This window comes from Lycorma delicatula, chromosome 5 (assembly GCF_047948215.1).
Source record: "Lycorma delicatula isolate Av1 chromosome 5, ASM4794821v1, whole genome shotgun sequence".
Taxonomy (NCBI): Eukaryota; Metazoa; Arthropoda; class Insecta; order Hemiptera; family Fulgoridae; genus Lycorma; species Lycorma delicatula.
Window position 1 is genome coordinate 80,955,255 of NC_134459.1, and position 20,747 is coordinate 80,976,001.

Below are 20,747 nucleotides of genomic sequence, written 5' to 3' on the forward strand. Positions count from 1 at the left end.
ACTATATATAGGCATAATAAATATTTTATAATAATGACAAGCTTAGAGATTTATTAAGGCACTCATGGCTAAACAGCAGACTGATTTTGTTTGCAACAAAATATTTGATTGTCCCATAAAAATTGTCATTTAATAAAAACTTTCAGAAATTTTAAATTGTGTGCAGCAGAAATAGTATAGTTTTCATTAATGGTAATTCTATCCATAAAATTAGCAAAGTTGTGCCTATCTGAGAAGCAAAATTCAACAGTTTTATTCATATTTAAAGTTAGTTACAATCCAATCAGTGAATAATTTTTTGAACTGTTAATGTTCAGTTTTATGAAGCTTTCAAATAATTATTTTCAATATAAATGCAACAAATCATCTGCAAAGAATGTAACAGTGAGCGGTTCAAGATTTTGAGGTAGATCACTAATAAAGGTCAAGAAATTGAAAGTACTTCCCTCTGTCACTCATGTTTTACATCTTGAAGTGAAGCTGTACGTACTATTTTACAATAAAAAAACTATACAAATCAATAGATCAGATTTATATATAATTTGAAAACAGTTTAGTATGTGATGAAACAGTTTATTTGATTGATCAGTTACATTTATTTGTTAATTTATTTAATGCATTTTTAAGTTATTTAATTATCAATTGCTGAGTTCATGGGTTCTATTAGTTCTGTTCTTACAATTGAATACACTTGAATAACGTGTAATTTATAATTATAGTTTTAAAAATACAGTACAATAAATTAAAAAGAAGTACAATTTATTATACAGCTCCATTTATTATTCGCATGTTTACAACAGATTCCAAGCAAATTAAAAACGGCGCCATAATAGCAGCGCTAATTAAGAAACAAAGGATTGAGTAGAATTTTACTAAGATCTTTTGAAAGTAATATTTCTGAGTATTTATAGTAAGTAATTAGTTATTTTTTAAGCCACCCCTTCCCATGCTATTCAAATTGTTGCCATAAAACTATTCCTTGGAACCTCTTTGGAGTACTGAGGAATTTAAAATTATATTTATAAATCGTACAACTGTTTATATAAATTTAAAGTAATTTTTACTTGAGTGATAAATTTATTTAAAAAAAAAGACAGTAAAATTTTATTTCTTTTCCTCCTTTTCACAAATACTATATATTCTATTTTAATCACTTCTTTTATTCTTATGAACTTTTACTTTAAACCGTACATTAGGAGCATTTAAAATAATATTTTATCAATTAATCATAATCTTCATCATAATAACAATATTATTTTATGAATTCGTAAAATATTATTTTTATAGAACATTCCATAATGTTCTACGCCTTTACATTTGTTAAGTCACTATTTAACGCATGCGCATGCTTTCTTGGTCTCTATCAGTGTCGTCGAGTTTGGTGTAATTACATCATATTAAGCACGTGAAGCCGATTTTCTATAATCCCTTTTTACTAAAATGTTAGCCGTAGCAAGAAATGTTGGTCGCAAAACCTTAGACTGTGCCTGTTTTTCTTCAGATATAGCCAGTCGACATTATTTTAGTACATTGTTGAAAAAGGTAAGTAAAAAGTAGAGGCCGCATTGCCTGTGAGGGACACGACCTATGGAGTTAGGTTTTAATTCCCTAGCCTATTTTTATTTTTTTAATTTGACAATTTCTGTGTTTTCCAAAGTTGTTTATTGTTCTAGAGTAATTTGCGTAAATATTTTTTTGTTTATTGGGTAGATGAATTTGTATTGTCTTGATTTGTATTCAGCCGGGCTGAATCTGTAAGAGTTAAGTTGTATTTGTTTTATATGTAAAATAATTAATATTTTTACAGATTCTATGTTCAATTGAGATATTTCGTAACATTATGCAATATCATTTTCAGCACTGTTAATATGTTAATAAACCTAATTGTGTTAAACAATTATAATCTGAATATTAGTATTGTGAAAATTAACCAAATACTGTTAAAATACTTTTTGCCAATAATATTATGTTTATATTGTGCTCAAGTTATAACTTCGTAATACAGAAATAGACAAATTGAGAATGATGTAAGTGTATGTAAATTAAAATTCAGTACATTACCAAATTATAAATCTAATAATCTTGTACTAAACTTCAACACTCGCCTCTTAATGCAATTTTCGTCATTTTTCGTTTTGATCTGTTGCATTCTTATGTTTAAATACCAAACTTTAAAACTAGAAAACCGAATGAAATATTTAAAATTAGTTATTTGTTTTGGATATATATTATTATTGTGACATAGAGACATTTAATTCTTTGTTTTATTTTGCAAAAAATTGTTAAATTTAAATATTTTTCATTGCAGTACTGTTCAGAATCTTTTGTAAAATATTGACTTTTAATGGGCCCTATGCCCACTGGTGCTATTAAATATTTATTTTTGTAAGGATCTGTATGTATTTCTTTAGATATATATGCACAAAAAAATCTGTTCTTGATTTATCATAGTTTGTTAAAAGTGTTACTTGCGAAAAGAAGTACAAGCACTTTAATTAGCAATGTACGAGAGAAAAATTTGAGCCAGACATAACTTTTATATAATTTCTCATTACTTAATTTATAGCTTATTACTCAGAGGCGAAATTGATTGTAATACGGGCATAGATATTTTTAGACTAGTCTCAAATGCATTCCAAAAGATTTTTAAAATTTATATTTGATTATATCAATTGCCAATTGATGTATTAGATCTCTGAAGTAAACAGATCTATAATACTATACCCCTTAAACAGCTAATTTAAATGCTAATATACATGGCATTATTCCTATTGATTGGATAACATAAACATGTTTTTCTTGCAGAAATTTGTGATTTATGTTGATCATTGTGTTAAGCGTTGGCGTTGTATACAAAATTACTTAATATAAGAGTTTAAAAGCTCAGGCCGTGGTAAATTTAAACTGTTCTTATTTAAAAAAAAAAAAACTGTATTATATACATTTATGTATATAAAATGTATTTTCTTTGATCAATAACTGTATAAATAAGTTAACTCAATTACAGTTCTTAAAATTAAATTAATTTGTTAGCATATCATTACTTGTGAAGTCCATGAATGGCAGTAGACAAGAAATACGAGTTAACTGGTGACCTAATTGATAGACATAAATATTATGTAACATCAAACCAGCAGATCAGTTGGAATTTTTGAGGTTTCATTTGTCAAATCTGGCTATATTTGCTTTTTTCAAATGCTGACCGAGGTGGTTTGGCAGAATGAACAGACTGCACTCTTGACTGAAGCACTGTTGCTGTGTTTGGCTATAGACAGAAATAGATATAATACAGCACAGTCTGGGCTTAGTCCTACTGAACAAAGTGACGTTCTTGTCATTCCGTTCTAAACAAGAAATGTTAGTTTAAAATAGGTTTCTGTATTTTTTGGAACTGTAATTTCCTTCTGATTATGGTATAACACAGTTGAAAGTATTAATTTACATTACTGTGATCATAAATAGAATAAATTAAACCTGCAATTAATCACAACAATTTTATTAAATGAATTTTATCAGTAAACTGTATCGTAGTTCACAACATTACATTCAAAGCTGATAAGTAATAATTTGAACGTATATGCCTACAGTATCAAAAAAATTTGGATACAGCTGCAGAATAAAAATAAAATATTTTTATATTAATTTACTAAATTAATCATCAATACTACCTTAATACAATCCGTAACTTTAGTCTGCAGTTTCAGTAGAACTATCATCATGATAGGCCAACAATCCTTCATTTCTGAGCTGAATTAATTTCCAATTTGTTCTCACAACCTGATGCCTCATATTCATCTCTATTATTTATAAATCTATGTTCAACGGCATCTTTCATTAATGCCTCTGATATTCCAGTAAGAATTATCTTCTGAAAGTTTGACACTGATCTTTTCCAGTAATTGATAAAAGGGCATCTAATATAATGGCTTTCAGTTGTGTTAATGACATGTAGGGCATATTTTGATTTCAAATTTTGTTTTTAACTAAATTCCAAATAAATTTGATAGGGGTAAAACAGCTAGTTAGGTGGCAATCTAAGCACTGTAATTCCTTTGTTATTTAGTGTTTGAGATTGAAATTTCTAAAAGTTTTTTTTTTTTTGTTAGGTTTGGGCTGCAGTTAATTTTATTTTTTTTGGAGCCAGTCTCTGAATGCCTTTTCAATGAATTGGATGACTAAGGTTTATCCTTTTGTTTATTATGTTAAGGTGCATTATCTGTGACTAAAATACAATTTGTCGGTAGCCCTGGTATAACTTGCTTTTCAGTATATCTCAAAAAATTTTCATTGTTCATATCTTTATGATAGTCTTCTGTTTTACTCTTGAAATCTTACATTAAAAAAGCACCATCTATGAATCCCATGTCCCCACCTGCATGAGCCACAATTAAAAGCCACTATTGTTAACAAAAACACCTGATACTTTGCCAGCACTTTTTACCATATAATGTGTGTTCACTCAAGTTTCGTTTTAGTATACTACCAGTCTCTTTTGCCCAGAAATTGCATTTTTCTCAGATACCTAATAAAAAATGCATGTTTTGTGATTACATCATCTCATTCACTCAAAATGTCTATTGTTTTTCCACTTCCTGAATTGAACACTCATCGATTTTATAATTTTCTTTAGTGTTCCCCTACAAGCATTAAAGTTCATTCAGTTCCTTGTGTTAAAAATTGTGTAATTTTCATAGTAGGTATTTCCTTATAATATTTCAAAATATTTAAGAAATTCTCTTCTAACAACACATCTTAAAAATTATCTTATTTCATATTTATTATGAGGAGTAATTTGTTTATTTTTTCCTTTAGTATTTGAATTTGAGGATCAAGTAGCCTCTGCTTTGTATCTGATTTTCCTGATGTCAATTACTATAGACCAGCTTAAGTTTAGTGTTCAAGTACATTTTGTTGTTTTCACCAGAAGCACCATTAACCATTTATTTCTTTGTCTATGAACTTAATAATGTTAAACACAAAATTACTGATTTGACTGTGAAGAGGTTTTGTGTGTTCAGTTGAAGATTATCATGCCCATTTTTAAGTAACTACTATTGCAATTTCCAGTGCAAAGAACAGAATATTTGTTTTTATTAGTAATAGTCTACAAATTACATAGTGCTTATAGCTGCATGCCTATTTTATGCTTTTAACCCGTTATTTTATGACTTATGTATCTGTTCGTCATAATATTATTACTTAAACAAAAAAAAATTATGTAAGAAATTTATACTTTATTGTATATACTTTTTTTTTAGTACAATATATTTTCATTATGTTTATGTTTTAAGTATATTGACTAAGAAAACAATTGCTTTTATTATAAAATAATAGGACAAAAGATAAAATTGATTATATGTACAAAAATAGCTGTAATTAAGAGGAAGAAAACTGATGTATGTTTTATTAAACATTGAAATTAATATAGTCAAATATAATGTTTGTAACATTATCATATCGCACAGCAGAAGTCACAATTATTTTACTAGTACCACTGGAATATGACTGTGTAGAGCAGTAGTTTGTAAATTCCCTGAATATGCACCTTGCCTTTACTAGTAAAGAGCACATTAGGTAAATTCAGGGACTTCTCTGTCATCGGTGATATGTCACTTTGTTAACTGCTGCGTAATTGGTTTCACATCTTACTGATCCTCATCTCATTGTCATTTCATCAAAATGTTTTGCTTTACCATTTTTAGTGTTAGTAATTTTTTTTTTTTTGCCTTGTTTAGGTGTATAACAATGTTTATATTATAAAAACGTGGCAGGTAAAGGGTTATGTGGTAGTGAAATAGAGGATTATATTTTAAATAGTGAAAATGAGTTTGACATTGATATTGAAGACCCTGATACAAAATAATAATGTGATTACAACGTAAGATCTATCTTGCGTTATAGTTTTTTTTAAATTTTCATTTCTACTGCATGTAAAATAGTGAAACAAAAACAATTTTTCATAGAATAAAATGTTCTATTATATGTATCTCAGGATAAATGTAATTATTCACTTGTTTGAAAACAAGTAAGTATAGTAAAGAAGCAAGATTTTCCTCTTAGAGATTATATTCCTAATTTTTTATTTTACTAAATTATTACTTTACATTAATGATAAAAAATATTAACTTAGCAATATTCTTTGAGATTTTCTGTTTAATTTGGTATTTATTTGGCTTGACAGTGTAAATATCATTAAAATGCCATAAAGTTTAGGAAAAAGGCTATATTGTGCAAAATTACTTGGCAATTTAGAAGTGATGTATTCACCGCTTCGAGGGTTAATACAGGATTGCATTAAAACACTTAGTGTTTTAGATGATAATATGAAATTGAAATATTTAAAAATTCTTTTTCAAACTCATAATTTTTATTGCTTTTCATTTTTTCAGGGAGCTCTCTTAACCCCTTCTTTCTTTATCTATTGACATTTCTTTTATATATTTTTTATGGATATCCTTTGCAGTTTTTTTCTGAGGGTTTATTTTCATGTGCGTTTTAACTTTCAAATGGTTTTAGTTTATCAAACCTTTAAACGTTCTTACTTAGAAAAATACATTTAATTTATTATGTTCTTTACTTAGAAAAATAGTGCATTTATTACAGTGAACAGAGGCACTTAAATTTTTGCCTAGTTCTAAGTTGTTTATACATTTAAAGACTTAATTTTATGTAATGCATTTTAAAAGTGGGTTTTGTTTTTAATATCTTATAAATGTTCAAATATAATTTAAAGCAGTTTAAATAGTTTGCTTGTTTTCTTCAAATATGATTTAAAGGAGTCTGTCATTCTTTGTGTTTTCTTAAGATATAATGTTTCTAATTGATAGTTATGCAAGTTTGTTTAAAGTATAGATGAAGAAATGGCAAGAATTTCTTTTAAGACTATCAATTTCTTCATCTATACTTTAAACAAACTTGCATAAAAATCAATTAAATTTGTATGTGTGGAATATAGGAAAATGAGTAGAAAATAGGAAAAATATTTATTTTTCTTAAAGAATCTTATATTTTTCCTAATTTTATACTTTGATAAATCCTGAGAAATTTTTGTAAAAGACATTCAAATATGGGAGATAGTGTTACAGAAAAAAGGTTAACAAGTAATAGTTGTAGTCAAATTATATATTAAAGATATAATCCTTAAAAGAATGCCTTGTTTCTGTAAGACAGAATCAGTTTTAAGTTCTTAATTAATAACAATAGCCAGTTTTTTGAACCCAGACTAAGGAATTTACAAAACAGGAATGGTTTTGTTTAAAGATCACCTTTCTTTTTTTAGAATGAATAGGGCCAATTTTATATAAAGCCTTGCAAATTTTAGTAATCGGGATGACCACATCAGAATCATTGAGCACCTCATATTATGTTTATATCTTGTTACTTGAGACATATTTTTAAGGGTGATTAGATAAGGTAACTCATTGTGTTGGTGTTACCTATTATATGACCTTGGCCATAATTTCTTAAAAGAAATACTTCTGTATACAGCTCTTTTACTTCAAAATATAATTAAATAAATAATACAAGAAAATATGGTATTGTACTTTAATATGTTGGAGCGCTGCGTAGTTTTCCTTTACATAATAAAAATAATAATAGGTTATGGACAAGGTCAGATGGTTAGACAGAATGTTAGCTATTTTTTAATGCAATTTCTTTAAGTGAATTTTATTTTATTATTCAATCTACAACTGGTTACCTTACTAGCTAGGTTACACTTATTAAAAATTTATATTTGGGTTGCATAAAAAAAAAAGTGTTGACTACATATTTTTGTAGTATGACCACAAAACATTTTTATTACCTCCATTGACTCAAAATTTGGCCCTTTTATCCTATCAAATTCCCTTTAACTTTGTTATATGTTAGAAAATCTTTTTTGCTAGTGTGAGAAATTAAAGAATGATGGAATAGATACTGAGAGTTTTGGGTAAAGTGGGCAGAGAGGTGTGTATGTATTCGTTAAGATACAGTGTTCATTAAGTATGAAAGTACATATAAAGTTTTAATAATAATGTTTTTATAAGTTTTAATAAGTTTTTATAACATGTTAATAATTCATTGTTAAGTGAAGTATAAAAAACAGACAATTTTTTAAAGAAATTTATTACTGTTAAAGAGAGTAAATTGTGAAAATTTCATACTGGGAATAGAAATAATCAATGGAAAATTACCAACCATGACCATTGTTTTTTTTAATCAAGGGAATACTTCTGTAAAGGCATTTTCAATATTTCAGATGTTAAAGCAATAGAAATGAGAAACTGAGGAATATGTTTTGGCAAGGGGGTCTTTGATTTAGGAGATAAACATTTTTATTGCAATTATTTATTAATTTCTTTTTCACTTTTGTAGACTGCTGGGCCATCAATTGCTGCAAAACATGGTGTACAGGCAAGAAACAAGTAAGTAAAAAAGTATTTATTAATGGGTATTAATTTTAATTAGAGTGATAATTATATTAATTAAATACATTGCAGAGTGACAACATAATTTAAATCATCGTTAGTTATAATTGACAGATTAAACTGAAATTAATAGTCATTGACAGAAGAAAACTAAAATGCTTTCTTCAATCATTATGGTGTATAATATAATTTTTTGTTTTATTTTAAGCCTGTAATTTATACACATAAAAACAACTGTACTTAAGATCTTTGGTATTAATTTTTTTTTTAATAAAAATTTTCTTTAAAATTAAACCACGCATTAAAAATTTGTTACTGGCAAATATTAATATATTTTTTAGTTAACTGGCTATCATTTTGGTTCATACAAATCAGAGTGAAAATGAGTTTAGTCTAATATATAATTAGAAATAAATTTTATTTACTTTTAAGGTAAATTTGAAGTGTTTAATTCATTGGAGATAACGGTATTTTTAAACTCTAAAAATAGTAAATTTGAATGAGTGCATACTAAATAAAGGTAACAAAAAATGTTTTTGCTAAAAACGTTTATGCATTCTGACTGAAATAGGGTAAGATTTATAATATACAGACATTGAACATAAAATAGTCATTTTAATTTTATGTTTGGTAGTTTTTTAATTGTAATTGTTTGTTGTAACATATTTAAGGTTAGGTTTGGATAATTCTGTCTACTGAACTTTATACAATATCAACATAACCTAATGCCTTGCGCTTCACTTTCTAACCTCATATAATTAACTTTAAACATTAAATTGGCAGATTTAAAATGTAAATGCAAGAGAATTGGATGATTCTGTGTATTGTATAAAGTTCAATACACAGAATCATCTCATCTAATTAACAACATAACCTCATCTAATTAACCTTAAACGTTAAATTGGCCGATTTAAAATGTAAATGCAAGAGAATATTAAATTCAAAACATTGCTTTCACTTCTATGGGAATATGTAATTTTTTTAATTTTAATATTGTATAAATCAAAATCTACAATAAAGCAAAACTTTTATGGTATATTTGTAATCAGTGTGGTGAACACAATAACATATGCCAAGAATATTGACTTTTGAGTTTGCATCATTCTAAATAATTACCAGAGAAGTCTCTTAGTATTGTTTATTTTGAAAAGTTTTTGTAATAGAAAATTGCCATGTTTACCTATTTATTATATAGATTTATGAATTGGTTTTAAATATTTATTATAAGTATACATTAGAGTTATCAGCTTGCTGCAATGATTACATTATTTTTCGTCTCTGAAAATCATATTTTGAGGAAATTATTTGAATGAGCCTTGTAAGCAGCTTATATGTCAGAAGTTCAGATCATTTTATATTTTAATAATTCAAGATTATTTTACAACATTTGTATTATAAAATTTATTGCAGATCAGAAAGTGTCAAAGGTGCTGTTATTGGTATTGATTTGGGAACAACAAACTCGTGTGTTGCAGTCATGGAAGGTAAACAGCCTAAAGTTATCGAAAATTCAGAGGGATCAAGAACAACACCCTCTGTAGTAGCATTTACTAAAGGTAATATTTTCAAATTGTGAGGCTGTATGTGTTAAAAATATGCCTTTAGTAGGTACAATTTTGACTGGTTATCTAGTTAATTTGAAATATTTGTATCAATTTTTTTTTTTTATTGAACACTTGTGAATTACAGTGCAAAACACACGAGTTGAGCAATTTTTTTTTATGCATGAAATAATTAATAACATTGGGGAACAAAAAATAATTTGGGGTTTGATTGGTGGACATAATCACTTAATTTTTTGGTAGCATAGTACTGCATTTTTATCAATTTTTTTTTTACAAAATTTATTATTTATTTAGGGGATATTTCTGTACATCCATTTTTAATTTGTATATCAAAGCCAATTAAGTGCTCCATAAGAGAAAAAAATATTTTGATATAATACTTTCGTTTTCTAATAATTGGGTAGTTTGCAATGTGCTGTTCAAAAAGATTCAGTGCCTTCTATTATGCCACTATAATCAATAATTTAGTGATTTTTAATCTCTTCATCCCCTAAATTGTCATAGTTAATAATGTAATCATTACTCCTACCTGCTATTTCATGATAAGTTTGTCCTTCTATTTAATGAATTTTAAATTCAAATTTAATTCAGTGTAAATCTGTAATGGTTATTTTAGAAAAAAAGGGATGAAGAGATTAAAAATTAAAAATAATGGCACAAATTTTATATTTTATTTAATTTATCTTGTTGAACAGCACATTGAAAATTACCCAATTACTAGAAAACATGTTTTAAAACATTATAGCAAAGTATTTTTAAATGGAAAGAGAAACATTTTACTCCTCCTTATTTCATTTTTTATTTGCGGAGTATTGTAGACAACCTAAACCTAATGAGCGTTGATGTTCATTTTAAAAAGTTTTCTTAATAGAAATTTGTAACAGCAAGATACTGAGCCATGAAATTTATCTCCTGCTACCTACTTACCCTGTTTATCTATTTATTAAACAGATTTATGAATTTACGAGGATTATTTTTTTTTCAAGGTCCGATCGGTCACGAAATTAAAACCACAGTGAAAATAAAAAATTTTTAATCTGTAACAAGTATACTGGTTATACTTACGCTATTTTTTCTCTACATAGTCGCCACTCCGATTTAGAGATTTGTCATAGCATGGTACCAACTTTCCAATACCATCGTCATAGAATGGAGCCACCTGTGTTTTCAGCCATGTTTCTACACACACAGTTTGCGGTACTGAAGTCTCTCACTCACAATGGTGTATAGAGCTGACCATGAGATTTCAGGAAACTAATCACTCAATACAGAAATCGTGAATAGACTATTTTCTCGAATTGCCTCATCCACTCGCTCAATGAGATTATCAGTTGACACTTGCTTCCTTCCCTGACCGCCTGCAACATGAACATCTGTACGTCCTGCTTTAAAGTTCCTGCACCATTGTCGCACTTTGCTGTGTCACTCATTGAAGTTTCACCATACACATTACTTATTCGTCGATGAATTTCAGTTGCATTACACCCCTCAGCCTGAAGAAATTGAATTACTGCACTTACTTCACACTTGGCCAGAGATGCTATTGTTGTAGACATGTTTATGTACTAGCTGTGTGTTCAGAACTAAACGAAGTGACGTGGCATGATTGAAGGCCATACTAGAGACGCTGCGCAACACATACGTGCAAGGTTTATCTGATTTTTGCACAGGTTTTTATTTTGTGACCGATCGGACCTTGAAAAAATAACCCTCTTATTTAAAATATTTATTATAAGCGTGCATTAAAGTTATCTATCATACTGCAATGATTACATTTTTGATTGAGCACTACATTTGATAGATCTTTATTATCATAAAGTTGAGTCCTTTTTCTAGTGTATATTATACTATTTTATTTATAACCACATTTAGGTTAGCAAAGCATGTATGATTTTAATACCACCTTGTGGATTGTCACAGCACCCCATGTGTCTTGTCTCCATCTACACCTCTGTTGCTGGCCCCACACCTTCGAGCCATCACGATCTTTCTGTTTCTTTTAAAAAAAAATATTTAACCTTGACCTTGGGGTTGTGGATCTATGCCAATAGAGACGAAAGGAGTTATTCACCCACTGCTAACTTTGTTCAGATGATCTTATCAACATCATGGTTTGGTCTGCAGCATAGTTCCAATGCTGTTTTCTGTGGTAAGCATCCTGAATTCTCCCCTGCATACTTCCCTATGCTTACTTATTTTCTTTTCCTGTTTAGTCTCCGGGAATTATTGTTCAGGTATTACTTAAGAGGGTGAATGAAGATGATATGTATGAGTGTAAATGAAGTGGTAGTCTTGTCTACGTTCAACCATTCCTGAGATCTGTGGTTAATTGAAATCCAACCATCAAAGAACACCGGTATCTACTATCTAATATTCAAATTCGTATAAAAGTAACTGCTTTTAATAGGACTTGAACACAGGAACTTCCAAATCAGCTGATTTGGGAAGACGTGTTCACCACTAGACCAACCCAGTGGGTTACTTCCCTATGCTGCAAGAACTGATCGCACATGAACACTGTGTGTTCCGGTGTATCATCCTCCTCACAATAATCTCATTCTGCTGGGGATCTCAGCATTCATGCACATAATTATGCCTTAAAACATCCATGATCATAAGAAACTGGGTCAATGTGTACCCCAGTTAGAGAGTTTTTGGCAGTCATTTCTGTAGGTCCATGTGCCTTTTGTTGACTAATCCCATCTCTCCTGCCACTTGTGGTCAAGCATTGCCTCCGCTGCCCTCCACTTCCCTGCACACCTCCCTCTTCCAAACCAGGGGAGATCCAGGGATGCCAAGTCGGTCAACTACACCAGCAACATTGTCTGAGATGGTCTTGTACTCGCAGCATATCCAAAGGAAGACATTCTTATGTACTTGGCTATGAATTGCACAGGGTCTCCCCTCTCTACATGTACCATTACCTACTAAAAAAGTAAGTGTAGAGTAAAGTAAAAGTAGAATAAAGTAAGTGTAGACCTCTTTGTCTAATACAACCTCTTGTTAGATGTTATGTGGCATGTCAGTTTGTTTAAATTAAAAATTGTAATACAGCATCCTTGCTCTCTACCTATTTCAAGGTTAATTTCTGGTTTGTCATATAAAAAAAATAAAAAGATCAGAAGTAATAAAGAACACTGTTATCAGAAACTGCAATTACATAACAATGAAAAACATTATGGAACTACTGTTAAGTACAGGTGGGGAGATGAAGCAACATACATGTTGTGAAGGTTGTTAGGTATAAAAGCATAATGATATTATTGGACATTATGAATTAATTTGAGATTAATAAAAACTGTCCTCAGTCTTTGGTTTAATACCCCCAATTAATTCATAGTAATTTTATCTTTTGATCTGGGTACATAGAAGTTAATTCTTAGGATATCTAAGACGTTGGACCCTAAGCCTTGTACTGCCTTTGTTCTATTTAAATCAAAATTGATATTAATAATCTTTATATTATCAGGGTTTGTCTTAAAGTTAAATAGAAATGAATGGCTTTTTACAGATAAACGTTGTATTTTACATTTAATTAAGTGATTAATAAAGTAAGGAAATTATATTTTAAAAAATGAGTCTTGTATTGAGATACTGTAGATTACAATCTTTTTTGAGTTGAAGGCAATAATAAAAGTACTACTTCTTTATGTGACCTAATGTGTTACCAGTGACTTAAAAATGAATGCCATTTTTATTTTCAAGAATAAAAGCATCTATCTCGGGTTATTATGGGAAGTTAAGAGGTTTTCAATTGTGTTCATCATAGAAGTAAACATGTTTTATGTTTGTATACTCACCCTTAACCAAAATCCAGGTGATATATTCTGTCTTACCATAACAACTTTACTCTTGACCCAGAGGAACTGTTATGTTTATTATGTAGAGTAGTTATTGTTTTATATATATCTGGTTCAATTGAAAAGTTATGTAGTAATATTTTGTTAATTTACTTAAGAAAGGGGCTATTTTTAATGTTTTATTGTTTGTGCAGATGGCGAACGACTAGTTGGTATGCCAGCTAAACGACAATCTGTGACTAATTCTGCAAATACCTTCTATGCTACTAAACGACTAATAGGTCGAAGATTTGATGATCCAGAAGTTAAAAAAGATATGTAAGTGTTAAAAATATTTTATTTCATGTTTATGGTTGTCTGTGAAATGCTATATTAAATGTAAAAATTAACTTTTTCTAATGATGAAGTAATATAGTACATTCCATTTATGTATTATTATTGTATCCCACATTTAAAGTTTTGATTATTTTTTTGTACGATTCTGAAATTTGTATTAGTAGATATTAATGTATCCTAGCTTTAACTGAAAAGCATTTCTCCCAGAAAGTCCTGAAAACCCTTTTTCAGATTTTCTCCCACTGAAGCACTCAAATACCAAAGATACGGTAACTCTAAAATATACTCTCTTTTTGTCCTGTGAGGTATTAATATTCTGCCAAAACCTGCAGAACAGCGGGAGGAAGGATAATAATAAAGGGCTGATATTCAGAAAGGGACAATTAATCCACTGAAGGATTAAAAAAGATTAATCTCTACCCTAAGGAGTGCTGGTAAGACTCACCAGGTGGGGTGTCTGCCCTGCCAATAATCCCACACGAGATTAAATGCCTTTACTCAGGATGAAAGGAGGAAGTTCTTGAACAGTGATTTTATATTAACCATTCTGTAACAAACCGTTTTTGATCCAAACATTAAAGAGCCATGTTAGAATACCATATTCAGCTCTCCCAAAAAGCATATTAGAGACATACTTGCTTATACATTTTTTTATTGAAAATCATAAAATGTTTTTGAAGTGTTTCTAATTTTATTTCATCATTATATTAGGTTTTTTTTTTTATTAGTAGATACAAGAACAGAAATTTTTTTCAGAGGAAAAAATTTTTGAATTTTCAAAAAGATTGGTCAAATTTTTTTGTGACTTAAATTTATCCACAAATAATGGTGTAAATAAAGGAATTTGTTGAATGTAAATATTTCTGTTATCAAAGAATGATAATAAACTTATTCTTGATTAAATTTCTGTAGTTCATTAATATCTTATTGACATATCTCTGGTTTTATGCTTTTACATCAATATGTTATAATTTCTTACCATTTGTAATTAATAAAGATGCAGTTTTGAGAAAAATTTTAAATGTACATTTTATAAAATAAATTCCTTGTTATTTAACTATATTATTCCTCTGAATTTTAATTTAATCTCAACAAATTATTTCTGAAATGTTTTGTGAGTACATGACATTTTTAATAAATTATAGTGTAATATTTACATAGTATTAGATTCTCAGCAACTAAATACATTAACAATTTTTTTTCTATTTGTGTGCATACTCAACTACATACATATACAGGTTTTTTTTTTCTTAGGCATAATCAATAGTTTATTGTATAAATTATAATTTAAGAGTACAGTAAACACTGTATGACTTATGAACTATATAAAGAATAATTATCACATTTCATTGTGTTTGCATTTTTAAGTTCTTAAATAGCAGTAATTTAATGTTAATTATCAATTAAATGTAATGTGGTCACATCTACATGACCTTGAACTTAATTATTTATAAATTAAGATATAAGATTAGGTATACATTAAAGTTTTATATAAATAAGTGTTTTAACATTTATTAATACATGGAAGTCCATGATTGTTTCATTCAAATATTTTATAAAACGCCCAAAAATAAAATATATATTGTTTTTCTGCCTTTTTATTTATTTTTTTTACAAATGTTTACTAATTTGTTGTAATTACACTCCCCTTTTCAGCAGGTACTCTAACGTATAGAATATTTCTGTATGTGTATTTATTAATTAAATCTTTAAAACACTGTAAACAGTACTAAATTAACACCAATAATTGATTTTTGTGGGATCCAGCATCATTATTTGGTATTAAATTCAACAATTATTCTGTGAAAATAGATTATTGACATTAATTTGGTAAGTTTATGTTTCTGTTTACTGTGTTTAGGTAGTTTAGTTTCAATTAATATTGAATTTTAGCACGCTGGCCAGTGTGTTGAATTATTTGAATTTTTAAAGATATATATAATTTTCAATATATATATATATATATATATATTGAAAATTCAAATTAAATAACATATTGACCATTGTGTTAATAAAATGTAATATTTGAAATACAAACCAACAAAACACAGTAATTAAATTAGTTAAATTACCGTATTATTTTCCAATTATTAATTTTCATGGTATCCCATATCTTCAGTTGGTATTAAAATTATGTATCTACATTAAAACATATTCTTTTAATAATTTGCCTTTTTATTCAAAATTTTCTGTTGAAATTTTGAATTGTATTATGAATGTATATGTAAATTTTGTTGTCCAGTAGTGGAAAGTAAAGTAATGCCTGTACTATGTAGCACAATATGTTGTTATTGATAAAAAGAAATGTGTTGACACTGGCTCAATACAAGGTCCATGTTCATAGATATCTATTTGATAATGTAATGCAATAATTTAAAATCCACATTGAACTCTTTTAAATTATAAAATTGTAATATTATGTTAAGCCTTAATAAAAGTTAATTATTCAATATTTTTATACACCTGCACTATTGTTTGAACTTTATAAATAACATTTTCACATTTTTTATTAAGACTTAAGGAGATTCATGCATTTAATCAAACCCATTTAAATATATTGATATGCAAGGATTATGGTAATATATACAAGCTGATTAGTGTTACATTACAGTTGTATAATTTCAGAAGATTAAATCCATTATAGAATAGTAATGGAATAAGAAAAATGCAGAGCTAAATTTTGTTGATAATTAATTTATATAAATAATATATTGGATTAAAAAAAGGTTACATTTGAATATCTAAAAGGCCAATTGTTTAACAGAAAGTGTTTAAAATTAACTGTAATATTACAACAATCATGTATGTGTTGTAGTGAACAACTTGACCCTGGCTGTTGGGTGTAATAATAAATTAAACATTTTAAAACAAGATTTGATTCTAGTTTGTAGATAGAAAAGTTATATTTTCATTTTCAGGGCCTTGGAATAGAAATTTCAGTTTCCTCTTAAGAACATACTAGGTGTGACTATTAAATACGAGACTAATGCTGTAAAATATTTTATTTAAAATTTTTACATTTAGTTATCCCCTTCAATGTATACACCCCTTCTCTATCCCTACAGTTTCCATTGTTCAAAACTGCTGGAATTCTGTGTGCCCCTTCATGTTGTGTGTTGCTTTTTCTTTCACAGCTTCCAACGGTTTGAAATTTTCTTCCTTTTAATGCAGATTTGACCTTGAGGAACAGATAGTCACATGGTGCCAGGTCAGACGAATAAGATGAATGGTCTAACATTGGGACATTATACTTGGCTAGAAACATCTTGACAGAAAATGCAGTGTGAGCTAGTACATTGTCCTGATGAAAAACCCATGACTTGTTCCACAATTAGGTCTTTTTTTTCTTATTTTTTCATGGAGTTGAGCAAAGACCTTGAATAAAGACAAGAATAGTTAACCGACTGTTAGATCGTATCAGATTACCAATTTTTTTTCAATATTTTTATCTATTTTTGATATGGAAGTGTGAGCCGGGCGAATATCTTCTACATCTCAGCCATCAAGGACATGCTTAAACCACAAAAAAACCTGCACACACGATAATCATTCATTGTTATACACTTTTTCTAAAAAAGATAAGTTTCAGTAGCGGTTTTCCCTAGTGTCATATGAAATTTCACGACTATTCTTTGCTCTAATAAAAAAACTTGCATTTTTTCAGCAAAACAAAACAGATGTTATCCAAATGAACACCACGGCCAGACTAATATATCCACTACAGAAACTTAAATGGCAGCAATTGAAAGAAAGGCTTCACACTACACAGCTATCGGTCATATGAACTTGGCGCATGCGCAGTTCTGTAGCAGCTTTAGTCTCATTATTTTTAATAGCTACACTTCATGTTGTGTCTAATACAGTTAATGTGATCATTTGTATAATTTTCACTCAAAATTGTTTGTATAGGTGTTTAGTCCAGTAAAATATAATTAATTCTAAATTAAATAGAATCTATATATAAATTTTTGATATTTTATCATTAATTAGTATAAAATAGTATAAATTTAATATAAACTGCATGGTGGTAGTTTCTTACTTGTTTGTGTAATTTTTAATAATGTTTGTTAGGAAAACTTTATCATACAAGATAGTCAAAGCGTCAAATGGTGATGCTTGGGTTCAAGGAACTGATGGTAAGATGTATTCGCCAAGTCAGATAGGTGCTTTTGTGTTGATGAAAATGAAGGAGACTGCTGATGGATATCTAAACCAATCTACTAAGAATGCTGTTATTACTGTTCCAGCTTATTTTAATGATTCACAAAGACAGGTGATTATTGTAATTATAACAAGATATTATTTTACCTTTTTCATTTGCCATGCTGTTTTTTTCTGTTCTCAAGTTATCCTTCCCTGTTATAGTTTTCCTTTTTTTTGTCATTCCTTCCTCTTGCTTTTTATCATTTTATATGTGCTTTATCTCAGTTTCATATGATTTCCATAAATTTTTGTGATGGTCACTCACTCAATCAGATAAACATCTACAGGGTGCCCCATATAAAACGCAACCCATCAATCCCTCATTCATGAAATTTCAAAAGTCAAGCTTACTCCCCTACTCGTTACTGAAATGGACTCTTCCAACATCTGAACATTGCGGCGATGTTACCGATAGTAACAACAATGCAATCATAATGTTCAGTGTATTGCTAGAGAAAAGATGGTGTTTTTGCTAGATGACTGCGTTTTCATTGTTGAGTCATACTTCAGTACGAAATCAGTGGTTGCAGTGCAAGATTTGTTTCCCCATAAGTACCCAGATAAACCAGCTCCTAACAAAACATCAGTATTAAGGTTAGTTGCAAAATTTAGAGAGACTGGTTCTGTTAATAACAAGGAACACAAAAGATCTGCGTCAGTGTTGAATACAGATACAGTCACTGAAATCAAAGACCGATTACTTGCCTCGCCAAATAAATTGATCAGACATTTGTCTGCTGAAATTAATTAGTCTAAATCAACTGTTCATTGGGTGACCAAACAATTACAATTACGACCTTATCGCATTCAAACGGTTCATCAACTTCTTGAGCCTGACAAAGAAAAACTGCTATAATATTGTCAATGGTTCCGTCGATTTCTGCGTGAGGGAATTAATGTTATGGATTCTTTATTTTTCACAGATGAAGCACGTTTTCATTTGGATGGCTACGTAAACAGCCAAAACAGTAGAATTTGGAGTGCTGAATTGTGTAATTGTTTTTCGTTTATCACGAAAAACAATTACACCCGCAGAAGTTAGGCGTGTGGTGCGTGATATCGCGGAAGAAAATAATCGGTCCTATTTTTTTTTTTGAGTACACCATTAATGCAGAACGATAACAGGATATTTTATTTCAGTTCATTGCACTCTTGGAAGAAGAAGACAGACACTGCTGGCTACAACATATGGTGCAACATCGCACTACGCAGGTTCAACTTCTGATTTCGTTGAGGAATTCTTTGGTAATCGTGTTATCGGTCAAGGCTTGTGGTCACCAAGATCTCCAGATTTGACTGCGACGGACTTTTTTCTATGGGGTTATCTCAAAGAAAAAGCCTGCAGCAACAAACCACAAACACTTGAACAATTGAAAGTCAATATTTAACAAACTGTATTAAATATCCAGCCACAAACTTTGAAAAAAGTTGCAAGAAATGCTGTAAAAAGAATTGAAGCTTGTATTCAAGAAGATGGCGCCACTTCCAACATTTACTCTAAATGTAAGGTAATTGATGGTAATAAAAATTACATTTACATTTACACATGCCTTTATTATTTCAATATCTACCAATATAAGGTTGGGTTGCGTTTTATACGGGACACCCTGTATTTTGAACTTCAATTCCTTCAGATGATTGGTTTCTAACACAGTCTTACTTGTTTCTCAATTTTTTTATGTTCAGATGATTGGTTTCTAACACAGTCTTACTTGTTTCTCAATTTTTTTATGTATTTGCTTGTATTTTGTATACAAAGACGGCTTGTTTCTACATTATGTATAATCTCTCATTTACTCTATGCTGTTAGGTTGTGTGGGTTTTTTGAGACTGTTCTTAGGAAATTTTTCCAGTGAGAATCTTTAAATATTTGTGTTTTTATTGGAGGTCTTATTAAAGTATATAAATTTTATGAACTATACCTTGTGAAGAAGACAATGTGGAATAACTATTTCATTCTAAATTTATTTTTTCGTTGAATGCTTTTAATTGTTGATAATTGCTATGTTATTTTTGAAAGAATGTTTCATTTCATCATTTCAGGTTGCCTATTAATATGGTGTAAATATTAGCAAATGTCTATAGCATAGTGACATTCCAACTAGTGAGTTATGGTAACTGGTTTATTTAATGTGGCTTTCTTTAATCATGAACATTTCATTTTTATTTTATACAAGCATTACTAACAAGCCACTTTTGAAGCTTCCAGGATTTGCAAAACATTATGTTGTAAGGGGTGCATTTTTACTTCCTTGTACAAAGTAAAGGAAGTAATTGTGATCGTAAAAATTTTCAGTCTTCAGATTTCATCTTTTTAACTTTTTTTACTTTCCTGAATCCATTTTGACTAGTTTTGATGTGATGTATGTATGTGCATATGTGTGTCACATAACTCAAAAATGATTAGCCGCAGGTTGTTGAAATTTTGGATTTAG

At 29.1% G+C, this 20,747-nt stretch overlaps 1 protein-coding gene across 1 annotated transcript in view; it reads left to right on the forward strand.

Moving 5' to 3' along the window:
* The first annotated feature begins 1,351 nt into the window (after positions 1-1,351).
* Positions 1,352-20,747, forward strand: part of Hsc70-5 (Heat shock protein 70 cognate 5) — a 39,608-nt gene continuing 20,212 nt past the window's right edge. The window contains exons 1-5 of the mRNA XM_075366469.1: positions 1,352-1,542; positions 8,356-8,405; positions 9,819-9,964; positions 13,968-14,091; positions 18,181-18,382. Coding sequence (XP_075222584.1) covers positions 1,441-1,542; positions 8,356-8,405; positions 9,819-9,964; positions 13,968-14,091; positions 18,181-18,382 — 624 coding nt within the window. The 5' untranslated portion in view covers positions 1,352-1,440. The remainder of the gene's footprint in view (positions 1,543-8,355; positions 8,406-9,818; positions 9,965-13,967; positions 14,092-18,180; positions 18,383-20,747) is intronic.